This window comes from Phycomyces blakesleeanus (genome assembly GCF_001638985.1).
Source record: "Phycomyces blakesleeanus NRRL 1555(-) unplaced genomic scaffold PHYBLscaffold_2, whole genome shotgun sequence".
Lineage (NCBI taxonomy): Eukaryota > Fungi > Mucoromycota > Mucoromycetes > Mucorales > Phycomycetaceae > Phycomyces > Phycomyces blakesleeanus.
In genome coordinates, this window is record NW_017265135.1 from 1,126,664 (window position 1) to 1,151,690 (window position 25,027).

The 25,027-nt window shown below is 37.2% G+C and overlaps 7 protein-coding genes across 7 annotated transcripts; 3 read left to right on the top strand and 4 right to left on the bottom strand.

The window, feature by feature from the left end:
* Positions 1-840: 840 nt before the first annotated feature.
* PHYBLDRAFT_121158 (hypothetical protein) lies at positions 841-5,447 on the top strand. The gene is made up of 15 exons (XM_018428784.1): positions 841-1,360; positions 1,452-1,578; positions 1,793-1,909; positions 1,995-2,171; positions 2,243-2,354; positions 2,456-2,733; positions 2,793-3,345; positions 3,442-3,563; positions 3,668-3,862; positions 3,945-4,209; positions 4,298-4,587; positions 4,700-4,761; positions 4,828-4,952; positions 5,032-5,136; positions 5,235-5,447. Exons 1-15 carry the CDS (start codon positions 1,062-1,064, stop codon positions 5,270-5,272), a joined length of 2,865 nt encoding a protein of 954 aa, XP_018297463.1. The 5' UTR covers positions 841-1,061; the 3' UTR covers positions 5,273-5,447.
* A 44-nt stretch (positions 5,448-5,491) lies between these two features.
* Positions 5,492-6,433, bottom strand: ATP16 (ATP synthase F1 subcomplex delta subunit ATP16; the record flags this gene model as incomplete). Its single annotated transcript, XM_018440330.1, has 5 exons — positions 5,492-5,617; positions 5,761-5,849; positions 5,960-6,113; positions 6,224-6,291; positions 6,373-6,433. 5 exons carry the CDS (start codon positions 6,431-6,433, stop codon positions 5,492-5,494), a joined length of 498 nt encoding a protein of 165 aa, XP_018297464.1.
* Positions 6,434-7,420: 987 nt separating this feature from the next.
* On the top strand, positions 7,421-9,746 carry PHYBLDRAFT_129919 (hypothetical protein). The gene is made up of 4 exons (XM_018429317.1): positions 7,421-7,536; positions 7,797-7,839; positions 7,898-8,064; positions 8,299-9,746. The coding sequence occupies exons 1-4, from the start codon at positions 7,425-7,427 to the stop codon at positions 9,534-9,536; spliced, it is 1,560 nt and encodes a 519-aa protein (XP_018297465.1). The 5' UTR covers positions 7,421-7,424; the 3' UTR covers positions 9,537-9,746.
* Positions 9,747-9,794: 48 nt separating this feature from the next.
* On the bottom strand, positions 9,795-13,005 carry PHYBLDRAFT_179097 (CP2 transcription factor). Its single transcript, XM_018438100.1, has 11 exons — positions 12,972-13,005; positions 12,782-12,866; positions 12,446-12,625; positions 12,079-12,098; positions 11,909-11,971; positions 11,660-11,840; positions 11,584-11,597; positions 11,265-11,503; positions 11,141-11,183; positions 10,561-10,971; positions 9,795-10,445 (listed from the first exon to the last, which is right to left on the bottom strand). Exons 2-11 carry the CDS (start codon positions 12,862-12,864, stop codon positions 10,165-10,167), a joined length of 1,515 nt encoding a protein of 504 aa, XP_018297466.1. The 5' UTR covers positions 12,865-12,866; positions 12,972-13,005; the 3' UTR covers positions 9,795-10,164.
* Positions 13,006-17,948: 4,943 nt separating this feature from the next.
* Positions 17,949-18,202, bottom strand: PHYBLDRAFT_139456 (hypothetical protein; the record flags this gene model as incomplete). The annotated part of the gene is made up of 2 exons (XM_018430229.1): positions 17,949-17,998; positions 18,067-18,202. 2 exons carry the CDS (start codon positions 18,200-18,202, stop codon positions 17,949-17,951), a joined length of 186 nt encoding a protein of 61 aa, XP_018297467.1.
* A 1,925-nt stretch (positions 18,203-20,127) lies between these two features.
* On the top strand, positions 20,128-23,668 carry PHYBLDRAFT_106010 (hypothetical protein; the record flags this gene model as incomplete). The annotated part of the gene is made up of 12 exons (XM_018427930.1): positions 20,128-20,361; positions 20,489-20,578; positions 20,658-20,810; positions 20,897-21,029; positions 21,117-21,226; positions 21,323-21,715; positions 21,798-21,902; positions 21,984-22,107; positions 22,190-22,627; positions 22,735-22,919; positions 22,992-23,129; positions 23,231-23,668. 12 exons carry the CDS (start codon positions 20,128-20,130, stop codon positions 23,666-23,668), a joined length of 2,541 nt encoding a protein of 846 aa, XP_018297468.1.
* A 218-nt stretch (positions 23,669-23,886) lies between these two features.
* PHYBLDRAFT_105884 (hypothetical protein) lies at positions 23,887-24,758 on the bottom strand (the record flags this gene model as incomplete). The annotated part of the gene is made up of 6 exons (XM_018427925.1): positions 23,887-23,990; positions 24,054-24,124; positions 24,208-24,253; positions 24,320-24,358; positions 24,428-24,568; positions 24,620-24,758. The coding sequence occupies 6 exons, from the start codon at positions 24,756-24,758 to the stop codon at positions 23,887-23,889; spliced, it is 540 nt and encodes a 179-aa protein (XP_018297469.1).
* Positions 24,759-25,027: the final 269 nt, after the last annotated feature.

Consider the following 25,027-nt stretch of genomic DNA (forward strand, 5'->3'; position numbering starts at 1 on the left):
ATATCCAATATTCTTCCTTTCCAATTCACGGAATTTATTCGCCAAAAGAAGATTACAAAAATGAAATAAAATAAAATAAAAAAAAAAGTGCTTCACATCAGACCAAAAAAAGCAAGATTTACTTACAAGCGTAGCAAATGATATGATATGATATTATCATTATTACTGTGAAGAGTAGGAGGAGGCTTAATATAAAAACGTTGATTTATTAAGCTGAACAAGAATCTTATATGTAATCTTATATATTTGAAATATTAAAACTGTAATGAATATGTCATCATATACTACAGCAATGTAAGAAGAATATATATACGCAAAGCCGATTACCATTATTCATCTTTATCTATTATTTGGCAACTCTTTAAACTTCTTTATATTTTACACACTTGTTCTTTCCTTTTTTTCTCTCTCTCTTTCTTTACAGCTTCCTCATATAATTAACTTGATAGACTTGAAGCTTGATATTTATACTCGTTTTATACAAATAGTATAACTTGCAAAAATATCGTTTATTAGATAGATTTGATACCAGTTTGAGTCACAAAAATAATACATGTTTCTACCATATGTCTTTTCCAAGATGGCCAACACAGTCTTTTTGTTTATTTATTTCTTTAAAGAAATAAAAGCAATCATCAAAGAATCAGATATAATTCTAAAGTGAAACTAATAAGCTGTACCGCTCATTGGGTTTTTGACGTCAGCAATCAAGCAATGCTGCCAATCAATGACAAGCACCTAAGCGATTTTTTCAATCGCCGGTTCGAGAGAAGAGGGGGTCGTCCTTACTTTTCTTGTTGCAAGAAGACTTTAACACACTCGAGACGCTCGATTGGAATCTAATCTTCCTGTCAGCTTCATCTTCAATATAATCCTCTTTTGTCTCGTTTGTCTATATCCTCTCTAAATTTGACACGCATCTATTCTTCACCTTCTCTTTTATACATATACACAAACTCTCTCTCTATCTCTTTAATTTCTCTTTATTTTATTTTGGCCTTATTCCAAACACGCACCTACACCACAATAAGAACAACAACAGTAATAATACTAAAAAAATCATGGCTACCGACCTGTGCTATACACTCGTTCATCCTGATGACGCGACTGATCAACCTACTCTTCAAGACTTCCAACATGCCTTTGAAAAGGGTTCCGATGAAGCTCGTATTGAGACAATGAAGAAGTTGTTGGTCATCATGGTCAATGGTGATCCCATGGAGAAACTCCTCTTACACGTCATTCGTTTTGTATTGCCATCCAAAAACAAGCAACTCAAAAAGCTCTTGCATTTCTACTGGGAAATCTGTCCCAAGAGAAAGCCAGATGGCAAGCTGAAGGAAGAGTTCATCTTGGTGTGGTATGTGATGGACGGCAGAATAAAATGACAAAACAAAAAAAAGCAATCAAATGAGCCTTGTCCAAACTGAATCTTCTGGTACTATCTATAGCAATGCTCTTCGCAATGATTTGCAACATCCCAACGAGTACATTAGAGGCGCAACTCTTCGATTCTTGTGCAAGATTAAAGAAGCTGACGTGTTGGAGCCCTTGGTGCCTTCTGTTAGAGCATGTCTGGTAAACTATTGATTGATTTATATATTGTATAAAGGGGAAATCAATAGAAATAGAAAGAAAAAGGGAAAGAATGATATATGCATATATGTGTATATGTATGGATATTTTTTTAAAATAATAATAATAATAGAGAGAGAAAGAGATGAAAATTCTATCAATGTGTGTATGTGTTTTATGTCTTCTTACTTTTATAGCACTGCTTGTAATATTTTAGGAACATCGCCACTCATATGTGCGCAAAAATGCCGTGTTTGTTATCGGTTCTATCTATAAACACTTTGAGATGCTCTTCCCAGATGCACCAGAGGTCATTCAGAACTTCTTGATCTCGGTAAGATACACAAATGATAATTATAGCGATTGTATATATATATAACAGCAAAAGAAAGAAGCGAGGGTAATAACATCTTTGACAGGAAGCAGATATGACCTGTAGAAGAAACGCCTTTGTTGTTCTGTGCAATATCGATCAGCCTTTGGCCGTAGATTACTTGACCCAAGTTTTCAGCTTGGTTTCTACCTATGATGAGCTACTCCAACTGGCTGTTATCGAGTTGATCCGTAAAGATAGCAAAACTAATGCAGCGAACAAGGTGAGAGTGATTATTGATAGTAAATGATTGGTTCTAATGATATTACTATTATTATTATTTTAAAATAAAAGGGTGCTTATATTAGATGCGTATCAGAACTTTTGTCAGCCACATCCCACTCTGTTAAATACGAAGCCGCAAATATTCTTATATTTTTGACATCTAACCCTGCTGCCATTAAAGGTAAGATATTGCACACTGACACACACACACACATATATATATATATATATGGAGAGCCAAGAAAATTAATATATATATATTTTGGAAAATTTACTACGTAGCTGCTGCTTCTTGTTACATTGACCTTGTTGTCAAGGAGTCTGATAACAACGTCAAGCTGATTGTGTTGGATAGATTAGAAGATATTCGCTCAAAGAATGAGCGTATTTTGGATGATTTGGTTATGGATGTCCTGCGTGTTCTGTCAAGCCCTGACATTGATGTCAGACGCAAGGCATTGCGTATTGCCATGGATATGGTCTCTTCTAGAAATGTACAGGAAGTCATACTCTTCTTAAAAAAGGAGCTCACAAAGACCCACGATCAAGAGTATGAAAAGGTACAGGACGATTTGCTTATAAATACCTGGATTCGTTTACTGAATTCATACATATGCAGAACACCGAATACCGTCAACTATTGATCCAATCTATTCACACATGTGCCATCCGCTTCTCTGAAGTGGCTGCCAACGTAGTCCACGTACTGATGGAGTTCCTCGGCGACTCAAACAATCCTTCTGCTGTTGATGTCGTTTCATTTGTTCGTGAAGTAGTTGAGAAGTTCCCCGAGTTGCGTGCATCTATTCTCGAAAGACTTCTCGAGACATTTACGGACATGAAGTCTGGAAAGGTGTTCCGTGGTGCTCTTTGGATTATCGGTGAATACTCCAACTCTGCAAAGGAGATTGATGAGGCATGGAAGCAGATCCGTTGTGCTCTTGGTGAGATTCCCTTGTTGGCCTCTGAGCAAAAATTGCTGGATGCTGCCGAGGCAGATGATGAGGAGTCCACCACAGATGAAGCCAAATCTGCCGTTCCTTCCGGAACTGCTGCTCCTAGACGCGTTCTTGCGGACGGAACCTATGCCACCGAGAGTGCCTATACTTCTACCTCCAGCAATGCTGCTAGATTAGAAGCAGTTAAGCAGGCTTCCAAGCCTCCTCTGAGAGGTAAATAAGCTCATTAAATATACCAACAACAGCAACAACAATGAGGTGAAAATGTATATGAAAGCAAGTAAATCTAACAGTACATCTATTTATTAGCTCTTATTCTCAATGGTGATTACTTCTTGGGTACCGTATTGGCCACTACATTGACCAAACTGGCACTTCGCTACGGAAAGGTTGTCTCTGACTCCTCTCTTGCCAATGCCCGCAAAGCAGAAGTAAGTCCATAGACACAAACGCACACACAATACATGCATGTTTTTTTTTGGGGGGACTTATGTTTATTTATTTATTCATTGTTATATTAATATAAATATCAAAGGCCATGTTGATTATGACTAGTATTATTCGTATTGGTCAGTCGCAATTTGTTGCTTTCCAGATTGATGAGGATTCGTACGATCGTATCATGCAGGACTTGCGCGTCGTCGGAAGTTATTCCCAAGACAAGGTTGTAGACCATGTTTACCTTGAGGAAACGCATGCTGTTTATGCCAAGCAGATCCAGGCAGAAGAGGTAATATATATATATGTGTGTGTGTGTGTGTGTATGGGTGTATGGGTGTATGGGTGTATTAACCTATTATATGTATATATAGAAACGTTTATTAGATTCAAAGGCAAAAGACAAAACTAGTGTCAAAGTTCAGGTTGATGATGCTATTGTCTTTAGACAATTCTCAAAGAAGTCTGGTGATGATACCGTTGACGAGTATGAGCAAGACCTGTCTCGCGCTACTGGGTCTCTTGATTCCAAGGACGATCTTATGTCCAAGTTGAACCGTATTGTGCAGCTCACTGGTTTCTCCGATCCTGTGTACGCCGAAGCAGTAGTTAATGTTCACCAATATGACATTCTTATGGGTAATATAAATAGTATATTGAAGGAGAAGAAGAAAAAGAAGACTATTAACAATTTTTATATATGTTGTATTGTTGTATCTAAAAACAGATGTCTTGATTGTCAATCAAACTTCGGAAACTCTCCAGAACTTAACTGTAGAATTTGCCACCCTTGGTGATCTTAAGCTTGTAGACCGCCCTGTTACCCACAATTTGGCACCCCACTCCTTCCTTTCAATCAAGGCACCTATCAAGGTCTCTTCGACTGAGACTGGTGTTATCTTTGGCAACATTGTCTATGATTCCCATGGTACATCAGAGGGTAACTGTGTTGTGCTCAATGATATCCATATTGATATCATGGACTACATTAAACCCGCCACCTGCACCGAGACTCAGGTAAGAAAAAAAATTCTTAAGAGGTGGGGGGTGTATTTTTTTTTTTAAAAAAAAAAAGAGAGAGAAAGGAAGGAACCAAAAAGCTAATATTTCTTCTTCTTCTTTTTAACAGTTCCGTAGTATGTGGACAGAATTTGAATGGGAAAACAAGGTCAATGTCAACACAAATATTTCGTGAGTATCACAATTTTTTTTTAAAAAAAATATGCATGAAAACTAAGTTCTTTGCAATTGTGATAGTGACTTGAGAACCTACCTTGACCATATCATGGCCTCTACCAACATGAGTTGCCTGACACCCGAAAAGCAACTCGAGGGTGACTGTGGCTTCCTGTCAGCCAATATGTATGCCAAGAGCGTGTTCGGTAAGTCAATTGATCAGATACCACATCATAATGTATATCTCTGTCTTAATCAAACCTTTTGGCGCCCTCTTTTTTTTAGGCGAGGATGCATTGGCAAATCTGAGCATTGAGAAAGCAGGCGAAGGTCCTATTACTGGACACATCCGTATTCGTAGCAAGACCCAAGGCATTGCATTGAGTTTGGGTAAGTGTTTGATACATAAAAAAAAATCCCGACACAACCAATTGACTGATTAACTAACTTTCAAATAAAAAACAATAATCTTTACTGCTTGTTTATAGGTGACAAAATTACTTTGGCACAAAAGGTTGCTTTGTGAACACAATAAAAACATAAGACGAAAAGAAAAAAAAAGAAGGGATATTATACACGTCCTTTGTACCAAACACAATTTACTCTCTTTTAGTTGACAGTTAACACAAAAAGTCTTCCTTGCTTTTATTTTATTTTTTATACTTTATATATTCAATACATTAAATACTCAATGTCTTGTGTGCGAGGTGGGAATTTTTTCTTTCTTTTTTTTTATTACTCTGCTTTATTTGGTCAAGGCAGACTGGAGGGCCTCGTAGAACTCGACCTCAATCTTAGCCTCGGCCTTCTCGACCTCGGAACCGTTACCAGCAAGGGCACGCTGGGCCTCAGCAAGACCAGCCTGGACATTCTGATTACAAGCAATAATGATAATGATAATTATAATAGTGTTTGTTTGTTTGTTTTTTTAAAAAAAAGAAAAAGAAGTCGATTATTATACATTATACATTATCAGGATTCTGTTTTTTTTTCTCTTCGAAATATGTTTCTTACCTCGAGAGAGAAATCCTCAAGGGGAGCGGCCTCGACGGCGTTGATGTTGAGGGAGGAGTCAGGGTTGATGGTAGCGAAACCACCGGAGACTATAGAAAATAAAGGTTCAATTGATATATCCAGACACTCGTACGAATCTAACTCTCTACGCGTCTTATATTTGTATTCGATAGTTCTACAAATTCATCAAGCCCCTTACCAAAGAACTTCTTGGTCACTTCGGCAGACTCGACAACCTCGACAACACCGGGGTTGAGCTGCTCAATGGTGGGGACGTGGTTGGCAAGGATACCCATGTCACCGGAAGTGGCAGCCAAGTTGACCTGCTGGACATCGGTGGCCTTGTAGATGGCCTGTAGTAAATAATATGCAGAGTAGTATTAGAAAAGTGAATGAGTTTTTTGAGTGGGATGAGGACGAAGGTCGATGTTCTTTTTTCTTTTCTTTTTTTTTCGTTAATTACCTTGTGGGGCAAGACAAAGGTCAAACGAAGCTTGTCAGTGACAGAGGCCTCGGAAGCGTAGAAGCGAGCTTAAAAAAAAACAACAATACACAATAGAAAAGTTTAACGTCTGCAATCTAATGTGTCTTGTACAATTTGATGTCAATTACCAAGACGAGCAGGCTTGGCAGCGGCAACGGCAACACGAGCAGACCGGGCAAAAACGTTCATTATGAAAAAGGACGGTTTAGGTGAGAGGAACTAAAAAAAAACTGGGCAACCTTGTAGCTAGACGACTGGATAATTTTTTTTTTGGCCTGAATTTTTTTTTTTTTTCAATAGCGCTAGGGGGGGGGGGGGGGGGGGGTGGAAGTTGATTTTTTTTATATATATATTTTATTCTTAGAATTCTTTATCCTCATTTCTTATATGATAATTATTAAGCTTTGTTATAGCTTTTATAACCTCTTTTGAAAAACAACTTCTTTATTAAGCTTATATTTTTGTAGCTGAAACTACTTTATAGCTATAGGTAGTTTTTATATGATGTACGTATCGCCAATTTAAATAATAATAAAATACACTATACAATTAATATTGAACCATAAAAAATAAAAATAAAAATTAAAGGGGAGGGGTCCAAGGCTTGCTGTGTTATTCTTATTTCGATGACGTCGGCTATTATTGGGCCAGCCACACTTTCAACCTCACATAAATTAATTATGCTGACGGAGAATTAAAGTAATGTATATGAATTTATTTATACGCGGCTATTAAGTGAGTACGAGTGTGTGCACCAAGTGATTTATTGTATCCTATTGTGTGGATATTCAAAATGATTTATTGTCCATTGTATGTAATTTGCTTTTATTCAGATTCACACAAACATAATTGTACAATTTATAGTATGTATATATATATATATATAAGCAGCTACATCAGAAAATCATTAGGTGTGTGTCTGTATATGTGTAATTGTCTTGATTGACTTGAATAAATCAAGGTACATCAACTTGACGCGTCGTAGCAATTGTAACTTTTTTTTGGTTTTTTTTTACTTAGTTCCCTTGCAACCAGCTACCCCTACCTTTTTGTTACCATGGAGATTTAATGTCCGTTCCCAGCCATGAGAGAATTTATTTTATTTTCTAAAAAAAAAATCTTTACTCTCCAAAATAAACTCCCCCCACCCCTTTCCCTATACTTTCGTGGTATAGACACAATGTACATTTCTCGTGCACTTGGCCATGTCGCCTCTAGCGCATTCCGCGCTCAGTCTGTCAACGTTGCCCGTGCTGCTGTTCAGCCTCTTGGTGCCCAGGCCTCTTTGAAGGGTAATATTATAATGCCAATAATAAACAATAAATAAGTACAATTATACGAGTACCTATTTCTTCTTCTTTAATAGTAATAGCAGTAATGTTAATGTTAATATTAATGTTAGTGTTAATTTTATTAAATATGTTTTCAACATTGACAGCCTTCATTGTTATAACTTTATGCTTTTATGTTTTTATTTATTTATTTATTTAATTATTAAAAACACAATATATTTTGGTTGTACTTATTTATTTTGAATAATTTCTTTTTGTAGTCCGTGGCTATGCTTCCGAAGCTGCTGCTCCCGGTCAGATTCGGTACGTAACAATATATTCAGTTCAGTTCAATTATACACCTATCTTACACAAAATTCAGTTCCGTTATTGGTGCTGTTGTCGATGTTCAGTTTGAGCAGGATAACCTCCCCGCTATTTTGAACGCTCTTGAGGTTCAGGACCACACCGGTGGTCGTCTCGTTCTCGAAGTCTCCCAGCACTTGGGTGAGAACACTGTCCGTACCATTGCTATGGACGGTACTGAAGGTAATATCACACACACACACACATATATATATATATATAAAGAGAAATTGAAGGAAAGGGAAACCGATACGTTAGAAAATGAACACACAATAATGTAGCTTTGTGCGTATTGGGAAATGATTTTGTTTTTTTTATTGGTGCATTTCGCGCCATGTTTTTAAAGTATCACCAATAATAATAATCATATAAAATTGACACACTTTTTTATTACTTCTTTTTTCTTAAAAAAAAAAGGTCTCGTCCGTGGCCAAAAGGTCATTGATACCGGTGCCCCCATTACCATTCCCGTCGGTAAGGAGGTCCTTGGTCGTATCATCAACGTTATTGGTGAGCCCATTGATGAGCGTGGTCCCATCAACGCCAAGTCTTCCCGTCCCATTCACGCTGAGGCTCCCGAATTCGTTGACCAATCCCCCACTCCCGAGATTCTCGAGACTGGTATCAAGGTCGTCGATCTCTTGGCTCCTTATGCCCGTGGTGGTAAGATTGGTCTTTTCGGAGGTGCTGGTGTCGGTAAGACTGTGTTGATTCAGGAATTGATCAACAACATCGCCAAGGCCCACGGTGGTTACTCCATCTTCTGCGGTGTCGGTGAGCGTACTCGTGAGGGTAACGATCTTTACCACGAGATGATGGAGACTGGTGTCATCAAGCTCGAGGGTGAGTCCAAGTGTGCTCTCGTCTTCGGTCAGATGAACGAGCCCCCAGGAGCCCGTGCTCGTGTTGCTCTTACTGGTTTGACCATTGCCGAGTACTTCCGTGACGACGAAGGTCAGGATGTGTTGCTCTTCATTGACAACATTTTCCGTTTCACTCAGGCCGGTTCTGAGGTGTCTGCCCTTTTGGGTCGTATTCCCTCTGCCGTCGGTTACCAGCCCACTCTTTCCACCGATATGGGTGGTATGCAGGAGCGTATTACTACCACCAAGAACGGTTCCATTACCTCTGTCCAGGCCGTCTATGTGCCCGCTGATGATTTGACCGATCCCGCCCCCGCCACCACTTTTGCTCACTTGGATGCCACCACTGTGTTGTCTCGTTCGATTGCTGAGTTGGGTATCTACCCCGCTGTCGATCCCCTTGACTCCAAGTCCCGTATCTTAGATCCCCGTATTGTCGGTGACGAGCACTACAAGGTCGCCACTCAGGTCCAGCAGATCCTCCAGAACTACAAGTCTCTCCAGGATATCATTGCCATTCTTGGTATGGATGAGTTGTCTGAGGAAGATAAGCTTGTTGTCGAGCGTGCCCGTAAGATCCAGCGTTTCTTGTCCCAGCCTTTCGCTGTCGCCCAGGTCTTTACTGGTTACGAGGGTCGTCTTGTCCCTCTCCAGGATACCATCCGCTCTTTCAAGGAAATCTTGGACGGCAAGCACGACGGTCTTCCCGAAACTGCCTTCTACATGCAGGGTGATATCAATGATGTCATCAAGCGTTCCGAAGAACTCGCCAAGGAGATGGGTGGCCAGTAAATCATGCGACATAATTCAGCACTGCCCACCGAGTTTCTCTCTTTCTCTGTGAGTGCATGTGTATGCACATTGTTCTTTCTTTTCTTTTACTATGAAACTGCATTTCTTGTAATAATTCCCCTCTAAAAAAACCCCCCCTCAAACTCATTTTGTGTTTTGTCTTGTACAAAAAAATAATAAAAATATAAACATCTGTTTTGTGATTAATGTAAAATAAATAATAATAATTATAATTATAACAACAAATGTAATATTTGTATTTCGAAGCACAGCTTAACGACCTTTGTTTTTATTCGATTTTTTTTTGTTGGTTTTTGTTTGGAAAGCGTTAAAGGGCAGCAGCAAGAGTAAGAGTAAGAGAGAGAGAGAAATGAAGAATAAAGAAAATCATAAACAGAAAGAATAAAAAAAAACAATGAAAGATCTGGCTATGTACGAATGGGAAAGATGCTCTTTCTTTCTCTCTTTCTCTATCTCTCTTTGTTTGGGAACCCTTTAAGAGCAAGCAGTCTGTAGTAGTTACAATGGCTCAAAGGAAGAAAGACAAAGAAAATACAAAGAAAAAAAAGAGAAGAAGAACAGGTCGTCTTTTTTTTTGTTTTTGTTTTTTGTTTTATGATCAGATAAATCAATAACGCAGTATGAGAGTAAGGGTTCCGTCTTCATTTTGGCTGACATCGACATCCATCGCCTGTTCTTCTTTGATGTCTTCGACTACAGAATCATCGACACATACTACCAACTCGTCTGATTGTTGTTGCTTTGAGACGTGGCGGACTATTCGGGTTACTTGCTGGTTGATGTTCATTTTGGCTGATATTTTGCCAATAAGCTCTTGAATGGTGAGATGTTCAAGATAAATAGCCCGGTGGACTTCGTTGGCATCAAATCGTGCAAAGAAACTAAGTTCTGTTAGCCAGCAGATAAATAAATCAGATTTTACATAAAATCATTAATAATTAATAACGAATCATGAGATATAAACCAAAGAAAGAATAAAAAAAAAAACAATTGGGATTCTTACTTGCAATGCGGCGTCTTCGCTGGACAACATAGGTTGGGTCAATGTCGGTAGCCTGTGGTTGACTGTGGAACCAAGCAGAATGGGAGTTTGTGGAACCATCAGGGGATCTGACATCTGGAACAAGGGTTTGGTGTGTAGGATAGTTGCTGGGATAGGCGCGTTTTAGACTATGAGGCGAGAGTTGAATATCTGTTGTCGTTGGAGGAGGGAGTGTGATGTGGTTAGAAATGCTTCTGACACTGCCGTTGCTTTTGGGACTGCCCAGACTGCCATTGGTTGAGCTGACACGTGTATGAGACAAATGGCTATCTGTGGAGCCAACTAAGGGTGTCTCAAGTACTTCACGAAAGATTGATTGAGGTTGAGTTTGAGAATAGGTTAACCAGAGTGGGTGAGGTTCGCCATTTTTGCCTAATATTTTTTTTGATATACATGAAAAGAGGGGGGGGGGGGGTATGTTAAAAACAGACGGAGAATTCATAGTTGTTCTTTGATATCATAATAACAAGCTTTTTTTTTTAAAAAAAAAACAAATAAATGATTGAATACAAGAACTTGCCTCGTGGTTTCTCTAATTGACGCTCGATGTGCTTTGCATCATCTTTATTCTTGCGTTCTGCGCCCTAAAATTAAATTACACAAATCTTTAGTCTTTGCTTTTTTTTGGACTAATATGTGTATATGTTGCTTGGATACTTGTGTACCTTGTCACGGAATAGCTTAATTCTACAGTAGGCCTTTTCAATGTGCTGTTCTCCAACGACTTGGGTACCCATCTGAAGACGGAGTGGGATACCTTTGACGCCTTTGATACGTGAAAAATCCGTAGAAAGACAGTTGAATCGAATGTTGATCACGGCCCCTTTTTTTGTGTTCCACTCAAAGGCTATTCTATCAAATGAGGAGTACTCTGCATTATGAACTCCCGAAGAACGGCTGGTGTCTAGATGATGTATATATAAATTTGCTTTTCTTCTTTAGAATAAAATAAAATCTTGCATGCATTATTAAGATTCTTATTACTATAACTACTATCACTAGTGATATTATTATTATTATTATTATAAATATAATTTTATTTTATGTGTTCGCGTGATACTTGCCAATGTCAATAGCTCTTGCAGACTGAGCATCTTTTTGTTGACTTAACCAGAACTTCCAGTAGCTCTGAGCCACTTTTCGATGTGACTCGTCGTTGAACATGATGATTATTGTGCTTTTTACAATCTGATCGGCATGACTTGTTTCTGTATCCTTGAGTGTGACTGAATAGTATTGGCCTTTTTGATTTTGATCGATCGATTAATACTAGAGATAAACAAGAATTGTGTGGTCAATTTTGATCTACCTTTGTTGAGGTAGGTCAATGGAGACTCTTCTAATTTTTGTGCTGCAGCTGTTGGTGCTTCAATTCATTAAAAATAAAAGTAAAAATCAAAAATAAAAAAGAAATGAATATTTTTTTCTTGTCACACACACACACAAAACGATGTACTTGTATATATATCTTACCGTCAAGTCCGATATAAAATCGAAGGCTATTATTGTTACATTGAAGGAATAAGGGGTTGATAGTAATAATAATAATAGATAGAGAGATAGAGAGATATTGAAAGAAAAAAAGAGAGAGAGGAGAAAATCAGTAAGGAATTAAAAATGTGTAGTCAACCTTGTTCGCATGGGCCAAAATATCCGAGCTCAAGCATGAACCGCATGGGTTACACACTAGTTGTGTCGGGACCCATGGCCGAATCATTAGGATTTATATATATATATATATATATCAATATGCTCATACACGCAGAGAGAGAGAAGTATTTATATATATATATACGTGTGTGTATTATAGATAAATAATAATAATAATAATAAAAGAGTATTTTACTTTGTAGAGCAATTGACAGGAGAGCGTACGACAGGAGAGTGTATCATTGATAGAGAAGACGAATGAGAGTGAGGCGAAAATTGATCCATTGAATGGTTTACAGGAGTTGGTGGACTACGGGCAGGACTAACAGAATTCGTTGGAGATGGTAGAAAATGTTGATGGTTGATGTAGTATGGCCTGTTGCTTTTAAATGTAGATATATAGTGTACGTATATTGTATAGGTTAACAATAAAAAGAAAGCAAGATAATAAGTATGGTTGTTATAGTTATTGTGGAGGTATATATGGTTGCTATGGTTATTGTTGCTATGGCTATGATAGTTGGCAACTAACCTATCTGTGTAAGATAGTGTTTGATGAAAAGGAAGAGGTTCAGGCAAAGTCTGTTGTTGAGGTTGATATGAATTGACTAACATGGCTGAAAAATGACTTGCTTATAAATTATTATCATTATTTCAGATGATTTTGTGGGAGATTTTTTATTTTATTTTATTTTATTCTGGTTGTTGTTTCAATATTCTACCTTTGAGCAGGTTTTTGTCAAGTTAAAGATGTGCAAAGAAACAAAGAAAGATAAATTGATGCTTTTTATCACTATTGACGAGTTAAATAAAGAATTTCATGGAATATGAAAAAGGTGGCAACAAAGAAAGTATAATTGTAATTTCCTTTTTCCAAAAAAAGAACCAAAAAAATAGCAGGGTATTGGGTAATTTAATCTTGATACTTTTATTTTAACAGTACCAACAACAACAACAACAACAACAAAACAACAAAAATTAAATATAATATATGCCTATAAAAGTCTTTCCTTTCAAAGCTAGAAGAATCTACAGCATTTCTAATAGAAAATTTTATACAACTACCCCTCTGTCCTTTTTTGTTCTGCAGTAACCACAATCTCCTTTAAAGGCGTGTCCTTGTACCCAAATTAGCACGACACTATAAAACAATTGTACTCTCAAATGCCAAAAATAATCACAAGGGTTAGAGCGTCTGAAGGAAATTTGATATTGCCTTTCTGTTTGTGCTCACCAAATTCGTCTTGACCAGAATATAGCTCAGATAAGGATATCCAAAATACAATTGACATCGTGGATCATGACAGGATAGCACGCTTCTTTTCTTTTGTCTCTCAAGTTACATCGTCTTGCCCCTAGTCGTACAAAGGTCCAACGTTGTTCAGATCGTGTCACCGAATGCATGTAAATTATAATACCAGGACAAAGAGGAGATTATGGTGTAGGTGTAGGTGTAGGTGGGGGTAGTGATGGTAGTAGTGGTGGTGGTGGGTGACATCAAGTACACAGGATCTAACCAATCTTTACAGGCGGTGTCTCATTTTTTTCTAAAAAGTCTCGAGAATCCCTGTGCACGGTGATTCAAAGGCTAGCCACAATATCCTTGTGTCTTTTTTTATGTATGTAGCTATGTATTTATTTATTTTAATGAATAAATATAAAATATACATACATACATACATACATACATACATATTCAGGTCCAAAGAGAGGGCTTTTGTTTCTTTGGATCTGAATAAGTAAAGCACACGTGCTATGGCCTTTAGGATATATGGACAGTTAGTGAAGTTGTGTGAGAATAAGTAAAAAGGATATAATATCTTGATTTATGAAAAGAAAAAAAAAACAACCGATGTCGAAACCATGGAGATGATAATTTCATCGATCATATATCACAAGAATAAACATGTATATTTATGGTTGTCCCAGCAGATCAGCCATATTTGTAAGACACTATCTTCAATATACATATATTATAAAGCTTTCTCTTATACACCTCTATCTCTGATGTTATCAAGTCTAATACTTCTTTATCAGATATTTTATTATTACTACACAAGCTGTTCCCGTTATATTCAACAATGAATAAAAAGAAGAAAAGGTAATTTTAATGATAAATAATAAGAATAAATAATAAGAATAATAATAATAAAGCGAGTGCTCTGTACTACTTTTTAGGGTTCATGTTATGGTTAAAAGTGAACAACGTAAAAGAATATTTTCACACATCACGCCACTTGGCCCATTGTCTACCACGCGCTTTGAGGTTTCCGATTAAGCAATTTCTCTGTATTTGCTGTACTCTCTTACATTCATTCATTGTCTCTCTTGGCCTGTCTATTTCTTTCTTTCTTTCTATTTATCTATCTATCCATGCCCTTTTGAATCGTCTTCAGTGTTTATAATAACCGATCTCATGATTTGTGTAACAGGCCAGTCAGGTATTGATAATACACCACACGTTAAGAAGTCGACTTTTCACTTTCTTAAAAGTATGGATAATACATGTGTAATCCAGAATTCCTTAAGCCTCATCTTAAATTGGTATAGAATACCTCTACTTTATATTTATTTATATATATATATATATATATGTGTGTGTGTGTGTATAATAAATACAATCCAATTCAAGCCTTTGTTTCGTTGGGAGTTAAGACATTATTCAAGGGGTGGGTAACGTCCATATGTACATAAAGTATATTGCTATGAAATTAAGATCATAAATTACTGGGGTCCTTTTTTTTTCTCTTTATCTCTTAATAAACAATTTTAACTCTAAAATATTATTACTATCAGTATTTAACATATATTTATATACGTACGTACAGACAGACAGACATACATACATAATTTTATTTATTTAATAAGGAGAATATATCATACACCTCTTTTAGTAACAGAATTACACCAAAGCAATGATCAATTACAATGCATTTAAGAACATCTTCTATTGATTATGGCAGATTACACCATTAAATATAATATACAGTACAGTATTACTTTCTTTCAAGATGCTTTTGCGATTTTTATTGAAGAATTCCAACCAATAATATTTGCTATTCCGTGTGATGTTAAACTATTTGCGTAGTCTAAAAACAGAATATTGCGCAATATATATATATATAAGGGGAATATTAAGGCGACTCTTTTATGTTGCTGTGGACTTTATTAGATTTAGTGTAGGTATGAAATTCAATGATAATTAGAATGTCTTTGTCCCCCCTTTTTTTCTTATATATATATTTATCGATTTATATATGTATTCCACTCCCGTGTAATAGGTGACAAGATAGACTAATTTTTTCTTAATAGTAATAATAACTCATCTGTTTTCTGGAAAGCATCAGCTAATATGTCTTTTCTTATTGCTCAACAAGCACATGTAAAAAAAACCAGTTGAATTGGGCAGCAGACCTAATAAAGATAGTTTGACTTGAAAGAGTCAGGATTTTTTGTCATCTGTAGCAATTAAGCTATACAAGCTATTAGATAATGGTCCAAAAAAAAAAGACTATATTATGTTTTATAAATCTGTTCTTTTAGCAAATGTTGAAAGGAATATAAGTATTAGCCAGGCCAAGCTCTTTAGTTATTATTTCGCTCTTTTTCTTTTGAAGGCTTGTTTAAATAAACAACAATGTACATATATATATATCACATCTTTTGTTTCGTATTAGAGTCTACAATTATTTATACAGAAATAGAATATGCTTTCTGGTTGATTTTAATCTTTAGTTTTTTGTAGAGTCCAGAGCTCAATTGTATTAAGAATAACTAAGCTTATATTTATCAAAAGCTATACCTGGCTTTAGAAAACATCAATGTCTCCTTTTAATTATGATTATATGTGTTTCAGCTTGAATTTTTGGATTTAGAATAATTTATAAGAATATTCAAAACAATAGAGACAATGAAGGCGGGCTGTAGTATTACCTTAAAAGACCGTGCCATGTTACATCTGGTGCTTGAGCGCGGTGATATAAGCGTGTGTTGAGGAATCCGTCCTTTTTTTTAAAGGCGTTATTGCTGGAAACACAAAGAATGGTGCTTAAATGTGACAAAGTCAAGGCGAGCACTATTCTATTAGGCTTGTGTTGAGCTTGTATGGGTTAATATATTAGAAAAGACAAATTTTGTTGAATAAAGTACGATGATTTGTTAAACTTTTGTTGCTTGAGTAAAAGGAATTGAGAATAAAGGAAGTTGAAAATTTGACGAAAGCCCGAAAGCAAAAAGCCAACGATATGGTTTGTTCGACAGAAAGAACTTTCGGGGGAGTTTTTTTTTTCTTTGTTGAGATCCCAAAAAAAAATCTGTGAAACTTGTCATGCTGATATTCTGTTCTTCGCTGGCTGGAGTTGTGTCTATACAAGCTTGGTCTGCTCACTGTAGATCTCTAATTCCTACAATGTACTTGATCTCTTCTCCCAGAATCAACAAAGGTTCAAGGGTCCTGAATACTTTTGTACTGTTCTGGCGAGAAATAAGAAATACACAGAGATTCTTTCCAAGCCAATGGTGGTATCTATTCTATGTGTGGATCATTGAATAGTACCTTGAATCGGATTTAATATATATATATATAGTATCTGTAAAAGCTTCTTTGTACACTGTTAATGAAGGTAGGTCTTGCATAGTAAGTCTAGTAGAGTAGCATGCTTGATATAAAATTATATGATATATTAGAGCAGTGATAGCTAATGGTGATGATAAATAAATATTGATTTTTATTATAGCAACCAATAAAATAGTATTTTGTGATATGTACCTACATAATAAATAAACTCTATATACAGATAAGCTTTGATTGATAGAATCTTGCTATAAAAGAATCCAATGTTTTTTTTTAACTTTACAAGAGGGATTGTATGATATATTATTTCATATAAATGTATATTTATAAAACATAAAGACGTATATCCCCAAGAGAGCGGGCAGACATGATCACTCATAAAATACAGGGCCATAGAGAGTAAATATTAGGAAGAGTATTTCAAGAATATTGAATGATATAAACATACATTATTTATTCTGTATTATCTAAACATTATGTAGATCATAATCCTCTGATAATTTTTGTCAAATTTGATACTCTACGTAAATATTAATAACAACATACATGAGCATATCTTCCTTCTTGTATTATGCCCATGTCTTTTAAAATACGTGCTTCACATGACTGTTTTGTATCTTCCTTTACGGTGCCCACCAGTTTTTACTTTTGATCTTAATAATCGCACAGCTTTTATTCTTGGTATACATTTTATCCGATGTGCAAAATAAAGACCATACGGCTTACATGCTTTCTGACTTTCACTCATATCAAATACTGCATTAAATGTGGCATCTTTGTTTTTGCGCGCTTTGTCTTGGGACTTTATAAGTTCATCCCTATTGTACCTATATATTATCAATTTACTATACAATTTCTTTTCTTGCTGGTTGGTATTTGATGGTGGTTATTCAGATTTTTTAAAACTAAATGATACGTCAATAATTGATATAATGCAATTGAATCCAGGTGTAGTTCAATTAATGGCAAAAAAAAAGATGCCAAAGGACATTGTGCGCAAGTAAATGTTGTATAGCGCACATATTTAAGAACGTTTGCGAAGGTACAGAAATATATTTGATACGCAATTATGGGACATTGTTTTTTTTGGAGGCAATAACATCTTCAAGATATTGCTGATCAAAGATCATACCGACTGTTCGGCTGTGGAAGTCTCAGGAGACTGATTTTTAATGTCTTTTAAGTATATGGGCGTACCATTGCTGAAAACCAAGTGTCTGGTGATAGACTTGAGTTTATTCAACCTCCTTTCGGAGCATCCTCATCCAAAGTCTCCTCCACTTCCAGAAAATTCTGCTGTTCTTCTGCACTGTTCAGATCCTGAACAACGAACTTGTGTTCTGTGGAAGCTTTCTGACTAACATTCAGCGTTTGTCTCATTTTCTATAGTAAAACGAATCATTAGTTTTTTTTTAAGCCAATAAATGATCTTTCAACTTTGCCTTTAAAAGTATGTTTTAAATTAGCTAGACGCTGCTTCGCTCTGTTTATTTCAGCTGTCCACTTTTCTCCTTCTGATCCGTCTGCTTTTTTCTTTTTTGTATCGACCTTCTTAGCCCTTTATTCTCTGCACGACAAACATAACGCGCAAGATTTTTCATTACTTTCTTGCCAGGTGGTTTCTGTGTTTCTGTGGTAGACATACGTTTTGACTTTCTATTGCGGGTAAGATGTTGGAGAAGTAGTACTGATACCACTTTGTCCAAAAGTTTTTTGACTATCTTTTTACCGTGCTACATACTCTCAAAATTGACCATTTACTTTGTTTTTACATTTTTTCGTTTTTTTTTAATTTAATCTTCAGCTTTAGTTTTCTTGACAATTCCTTCTACACGGTCTCTCATTGAAGTAAAGAAGTATTCCTCCAAGTCTTTCACTAGTCCTTGTACACAATTTCTTTTGTTGACACTTTCTTCAACAGATATATCAGATAAGGTTCATTTGGTATTACTTTGCCGAAAGTATGGTAGCGAGGTGTTCATATCTTGGTAACGACTTTCTCGGGATGTTTTTTAAGCATTTGATTGTTCTTTGCCAAATTCGCAAACATGGACTTTGTTTTTACTATTCGTTCCAGCTATTATATATCAACTCACTATGTGGATTCCTTTTATATTTATGCAGCTACTCTTACCAACTCAGTGGATATGTGGACTGCCAAAATACTTTAAAGATATCGGTGAAAAAAAGAAGAAAAAAAGGGAAAATGAGTAAAAAAAATATGCAAGACGTAGTGCTCACGGGGTTAACGAAATCGCAGATTGCAATCAATCGATACATTCTTTCTCAAGCCGAGTATTGATCTTTGGCTTCAAAATCTTTATCTTCGGCTGAACGAAGCTGAATATTAGATGAATATAATAATGATATGAACGTGAGTATCAATCCCATTCGGCTTATGGAAGAAGCAGTATTTAATAGTGTACGTGTATTAAAATGTTGCCCAGATGATACGAGTGACCCTGAGAACTATGGCTTGCCTTTTTATATGAAGAAGTACTGTTGTCGCTTTGAAGAGGTAAGCGGAGTTTGATACAACGCGATTTTTTTTGGAGACAGGAGATTATACGCTCTCTCTCTCTCTCTCTCTTTCGAAACCAGCCACTTTATTCCGTCACTTATTACAAGACCTCTCTTTCGTTTTATTTTATTTTATTTCCTTTACCTGCCAAATAAGCCAAGAAGGAACAATTATGGCTCATCAACAGCCACAATACCCAGCGCAACATCCACATCCTCCTCAGGCTCGTCCTCCCATGGGAGATCCCAACAGAGCCCGCAGCCCTCCACTGCCGGGACAACCACCCATCAGACCAATGGGAACACCTCTCAACACAGGCGTTCCTCCCTATCGTCCCACATCTACTCCTCCTCCCCATGCAGGTTCTCCCATAAGACCGGGATTTCCGCCTCAGCGTACTGGCTCTGCCCAAGGTTACCATTCCGGTACTCCTAATCTCGCATCCCCTCGTCCTCCATTTAACACACCTGGCGCACGGCCCATGATGCGACCCATGAACCCACCTGTCTCTGGTCCATTCCCACCAAACCCACAGAGACCTGTCATGAGCGCTCCAGTAACACCTCCTGTGATGTCCCAGGCTTCTCCTGTTGCTACTGCTACTACCCCTACTGCTCAAACTGGTTCCCCAGTTGCTGCCTCTGCCCCTATCTCGCCTACCGTAGCATCACATCACGAACACACGCGTCGCAAGAGAATGTACCCAGAGCAGAATGTCAATAGCTACACAGAAAGCCCTGCTCCACCACCCCAATATCAAGATCCTTCCCAGTTTACACCTGCCATGACTTCTCCAGCATATAGTCAGCCTATTCAACAAACGCAACAAGCAGGAGCAGGAGGATATGCTCAGCCAGGATATTCCCAACCTGCTTCTCCAGGTTATGCTCAACAAGGCTACTCTCAGCCAGGATATTCTCAGCCAGGATACACCCAACCACCTCCAGCATATGGACAGAGTCCAATGCAGCAAATGACAAATCAGTTTGGAAACATGAATGTAGCAGCTGCACCACCTGTAAGTATTGGAACTGTGTGTATGCGTGCGTGTGTTTCTGTTTATATTTGTCGCAAGATGAGGAGTGTAGAGACAGTATAATAAGAAAAAGAAAAGTGAACTTCAACTGTGGATATATACATTGTAGATGGCCGCACGTACAGTATCTTTGATGGGCGTTCCTCCCTTTATTGCTGATCTGCATGCTCCTCAGCCTCCAATCCATTTGCCTCCTCACGTAAGTAACTTAATGGATACTTGGAATTTAAAAGAGACAAGTCTAAAAAATGGTTTCTTTTTATCTAATATATATATAGGCGTCCATTACGGACTCACCTTACGCTAATGCCGACTCTTCTTACATGTGTTCTACTATAAATGCAGTCCCTTCGAGCGAAGCTCTTCTCAAGAAATCCAGACTTCCTCTTTCTCTTGTATTAGCACCTTACAGAAGAGTTCAAGATGGAGATGTAAGACATTTTTTTTAAAATACAGATACAAAAAGCAGACTAATATTTAATCAAACTTTCTATATATATATATATATTCTGTAAAGGACGAGGTTCCTGTAGTGACAGACTCTGTAATTTCTAGATGTCGTCGTTGCAGAACATACATCAACCCATTTGTAACCTTTGTTGAGGGTGGACAGCGGTGGAAATGTAACATGTGTTTCCTTTTGAACGACGGTACGTGGAATGATTTGTGTGGTTTAAGTTGTGATAAGACATCATGACTTATTTTGTGTGCCTGCTTTTTTTTGGGGGGGTTTTTAGTTCCTGCTGCCTTTGAGTTTGATTCTCAAACACAGCAACCGGCTGACAAGTGGAAGCGCGCCGAGCTGAACTATTCTTGTGTTGAGTTTGTTGCTCCCACCGAATATATGGTACGAATATGATACATATATGTTTTAGAGAGAAAGAGAATGAAAGAAAGAAAGAGAGAGAAAATTTATTTAAAACGGAGTACTCGGTCCAAATAGATCCGTCCTCCTCAGGCTCCTGCTTATGTATTTGTAATTGATGTATCTTACTCTGCCGTCCAATCAGGCATGCTTGCTACTGCTGCCCGTACCATCTTGGACTCTCTTGATCGCATTCCTGATGATGAGAAACGAACAAAGATCGCTTTCATCACAGTTGACAGCTCTTTACACTTTTACAATCTCAATGCCAACCTTACTGAACCTCAAATGCTGGTCATGTCTGACCCTGACGATATTTTCCTCCCTCAGCCCTCTGATCTCTTAGTAGGCTTGAGTGAAAGTAAGGCTGTTATTAGTGCCTTGTTGGAGAAATTGCCCGAAATGTTCAAAGATACATTGGTGGTTACCAATGCATTGGGAAGTGCTCTTCAGGCTGCTCATAAGCTGGTGGTAAGCACAAAATGGCTATTATAATGCAAAGAAACTAAGAGAAGAAAATCTTAATTTCTCGGTGTTATTATTGTATATATAGTCTCCTAATGGTGGTAAGATCGTGTGCCTTCAATCTACGTTGCCTACAGTTGGCACTGGCGCATTGAAGCCTCGTGAGGATGTGAAGCTTTTGGGAACTGCAAAGGTAATATATACAAAATACGGGAGTTTTGAGCAAACAAAAAGGAAACTAATACTGATGGGTTTGGTAATTTGCTATTGATAGGAGACGGTTTTGTTGAATGCTGCTTCACCATTTTACAAGTCGTTTGCTGTCGACTGTTCTCGTTCTCAAGTAGCCTGCGATATGTTGATTTTCGGTGGACAATATTCTGATGTAGCAACTCTTAGTAAGCTGATTATAATATGCACAACTAGAATAAGTACCAATTACCTAATCTATACACAATATTTTTCTTTAAAAAAAAATAGGCTGTCTTCCTCATTATACTGGTGGTCAGACTTATTTCTACCCTGGATTTAATGCCAGTCGTAGTGAAGACGCCCTCAAGTTTGCCCATGAATTCTCTGAACTCTTGGCTGAACGTATTGGTCTTGAAGCTGTCATTCGTATTCGTTCCTCGCGTGGTCTGCGTATGAGCGCATTCCATGGAAACTTCTTTATTCGCTCTACCGATTTACTTGCTCTTCCCAACGTACCCCGCGATCAGTCATACTGTGTTGAGGTCTCTATTGAAGATGATATTAAGACATCGACCGTATGTTTCCAGACTGCCTTGCTTCACACCACTTGCTTTGGTGAACGTCGCATTCGTGTCGTAACTCTTTGTCTTCCGGTTACAAGCAATATGTCCGAGCTGTACTCGAGTGTTAATCAACAAGCAGTGGCTGCTTATCTTGCTAATAAGGGTATTAATTGTTATTTTTTAAAAAAAGAGAGAGAGAGAGCATATGTTCTTATTTGTTATTATTACTCAGCAAAATACTAATATCTTTTTTTCAACAAAAAAATCTAGGTGTTGAACGTGCACTCTCTTCCAAGTTGGATGATGCGCGCGATGCCATTGTTAACAAGTTGATAGATATGATGGGTGTTTATAAGACCCATGTATTGGGTTCAGGACAGGGTGCTACACCTCAGTTGACTGCACCAGATAACATGAAGATGTTGCCTGCCCTTGCCTTTGCATTGATCAAACATGTAAATACCCAAAATATAAAAGAAGAAGAAAAGAAACTAAACTATATTCTTCTTTTACTTTTATTTTTATAGGATGCTTTGCGTCAGACTTCGCAAATTCCAACTGACTTGCGATCAAATGCAATGAATTTGCTCCGTACCATGCCTATACAGCTACTTCTCCCTTACATATATCCTAATTTCTACTCTCTCCACAACATGCCACCAAATGTAAGGTTAATTTTGGTGGAAATGAATTTATATGTTAAAGTACGTAATCTAACAAGGCGTGTATGCGCACGTATTTGCTTGTTTGCATCATATTTTTTTAGGCGGGTGAAATGTCAGAAAACGGAGTGGTGTTCCCACCTACGATGAACCTGACAGCAGAGAAGCTTGAAGCTCATGGCTGTTACTTGCTTGAAACCGGACAGAATATTTATCTGTTTGTTGGGCGTGGTGTTGTTCCTCAGTTATGCGTTGACTTGTTTGATACCAAGTCTTATGAAGGATTGCGAGCAGGAAAGATCACATTACCTTCGCTTGAGACCTCGTTAAACAGAAAGGTCAACCTTCTGATTGCCAAGATCCGTGAAATGCGTCGTGGTAACTACTATCCTCAGCTCTACCTCATTAAGGAAGATGGTGACCCTGCTCTGAGAATGTGGTTTATGTCCCACCTCTTGGAGGATCGCACTGATAATGTGATGAGTTACCAACAATTCCTCCAACATGTCAAAGACAAGGTGAATTATAAACCAAACAAATAGACAATTGCTTTCTACTGAATATGTAACTACACTTTACTAAACCTGTACTGATTTTTTTTTAGGTTGGATCGAGTTCGTATTAGTTTAATGCCTTATTAGAGAGGAGGTTTTGTGTTTTTTTTTTCTTCTTGATCCAAGATAGCTTTCATTTGAGAATACATAAATATTTGTGATTAGATATTCGTGTGGGATTATACTTGGATAGTGATAGCGAGGCTTTAAATAATGCCTTGTGGGGTAATGATGCAATCGACTTTTTTGTCAGTATGTTCAAGGGGTATTCTTCCGGTTTCTATGATTTGTTCATTCAGCGCCAATGCCACTGTAACATATTTTAGTGACAGTACATTGGTTATTATTATTTTTCAGTTTTCGTGGTGTATACCTGTTGTTGGTGAAGCATTTTTAGTCCTTTCAGCCCACTCATTGCACTTTTCAATATAACGATCATAATATCTAAACAGAATATAGTTTAGCTGTGTGATTCTTTCTTGCTTTTTTCTCTAAACATTTGCTTTTTTCTTGCTTTGGGTGTTTACCCTTTTCCGTGACCAATACGATTACGGGAATTGTCAAATGCAAGACCTGTATATTAAAATCGTAAGAACATGATATACGTGTATGTGTTTGAATAGGCAAGTAGCCATTTACCTGGAACTATAATAAGGTCAAGCCCATTTGTATCTAGGGCTAAATCAAATGCGTGTATTTATACATTAAAGCTTCGGAACAGTGATTAGATGGATTATTTTGTCATACCGTTCTCCAAAATAGTCGTATGAAGCGGCTCAGGAATATTCCATTTGTTGATCGGCAAACTAAGGAACTCTTCCATGTTTTTTATTTTTACCATTTCCATTGAATCACGAGAGCATCTCGGGACATATAATTCCTTTTCGCCTATGTTTTTATTAAAATAATAAACATAAAGCAATTTATTATATACATTACCAGCACGTAAAATGGAGTGAATTATGGGATAAGTGTCGATTTCACTGCCAGGCATGCTAATGTACACACTAATGTGGCGGCTTTTTTTATATGCATCCAAATTAAACAAATGTTGATGAACAGCCTCGGCTGAATTCATGTCAGTATAAAATTTGCGATCAGGTTTGAACTCGACTCTTCTATTTGCATTTGTATTATTAATATTATTACATTGTGTCTTGATTGCTGAGGAAGAAATAGTACACAGTCTGCTCCCGACCTCTTTACGCAATGCACGCTTAAGAGTGTTAATTGACATTTAATATTTATTTATATATTCTTTTAAGAGCAAATGGGGAAGGAAGGAAAAAGAAAAAGAAAACAGCAAAGATAGAAATAACTTTCAAAACTGTAATAGTACATTGTAGG

What these genes read in the sequence shown, in the direction of transcription:
- PHYBLDRAFT_121158 (XM_018428784.1), top strand. Translation starts at nt 1,062, where the DNA reads ATGGCTACCGACCTGTGCTATACACTCGTTCATCCTGATGACGCGACT. An exon ending in AATGTCAACACAAATATTTC is followed by an intron (nt 4,762 to 4,827) that starts GTGAGTATCACA and finishes CAATTGTGATAG; the next exon opens with TGACTTGAGAACCTACCTTG. An exon ending in AGGCATTGCATTGAGTTTGG is followed by an intron (nt 5,137 to 5,234) that starts GTAAGTGTTTGA and finishes GCTTGTTTATAG; the next exon opens with GTGACAAAATTACTTTGGCA.
- PHYBLDRAFT_129919 (XM_018429317.1), top strand. Translation starts at nt 7,425, where the DNA reads ATGTACATTTCTCGTGCACTTGGCCATGTCGCCTCTAGCGCATTCCGC. An exon ending in TGCCCAGGCCTCTTTGAAGG is followed by an intron (nt 7,537 to 7,796) that starts GTAATATTATAA and finishes TTCTTTTTGTAG; the next exon opens with TCCGTGGCTATGCTTCCGAA. An exon ending in TGCTATGGACGGTACTGAAG is followed by an intron (nt 8,065 to 8,298) that starts GTAATATCACAC and finishes TAAAAAAAAAAG; the next exon opens with GTCTCGTCCGTGGCCAAAAG.
- PHYBLDRAFT_179097 (XM_018438100.1), bottom strand. Translation starts at nt 12,864, where the DNA reads ATGTTAGTCAATTCATATCAACCTCAACAACAGACTTTGCCTGAACCT. An exon ending in ACACTATCTTACACAGATAG is followed by an intron (nt 12,626 to 12,781) that starts GTTAGTTGCCAA and finishes TAAAAGCAACAG; the next exon opens with GCCATACTACATCAACCATC. An exon ending in ATTGACCTACCTCAACAAAG is followed by an intron (nt 11,841 to 11,908) that starts GTAGATCAAAAT and finishes AAAATCAAAAAG; the next exon opens with GCCAATACTATTCAGTCACA.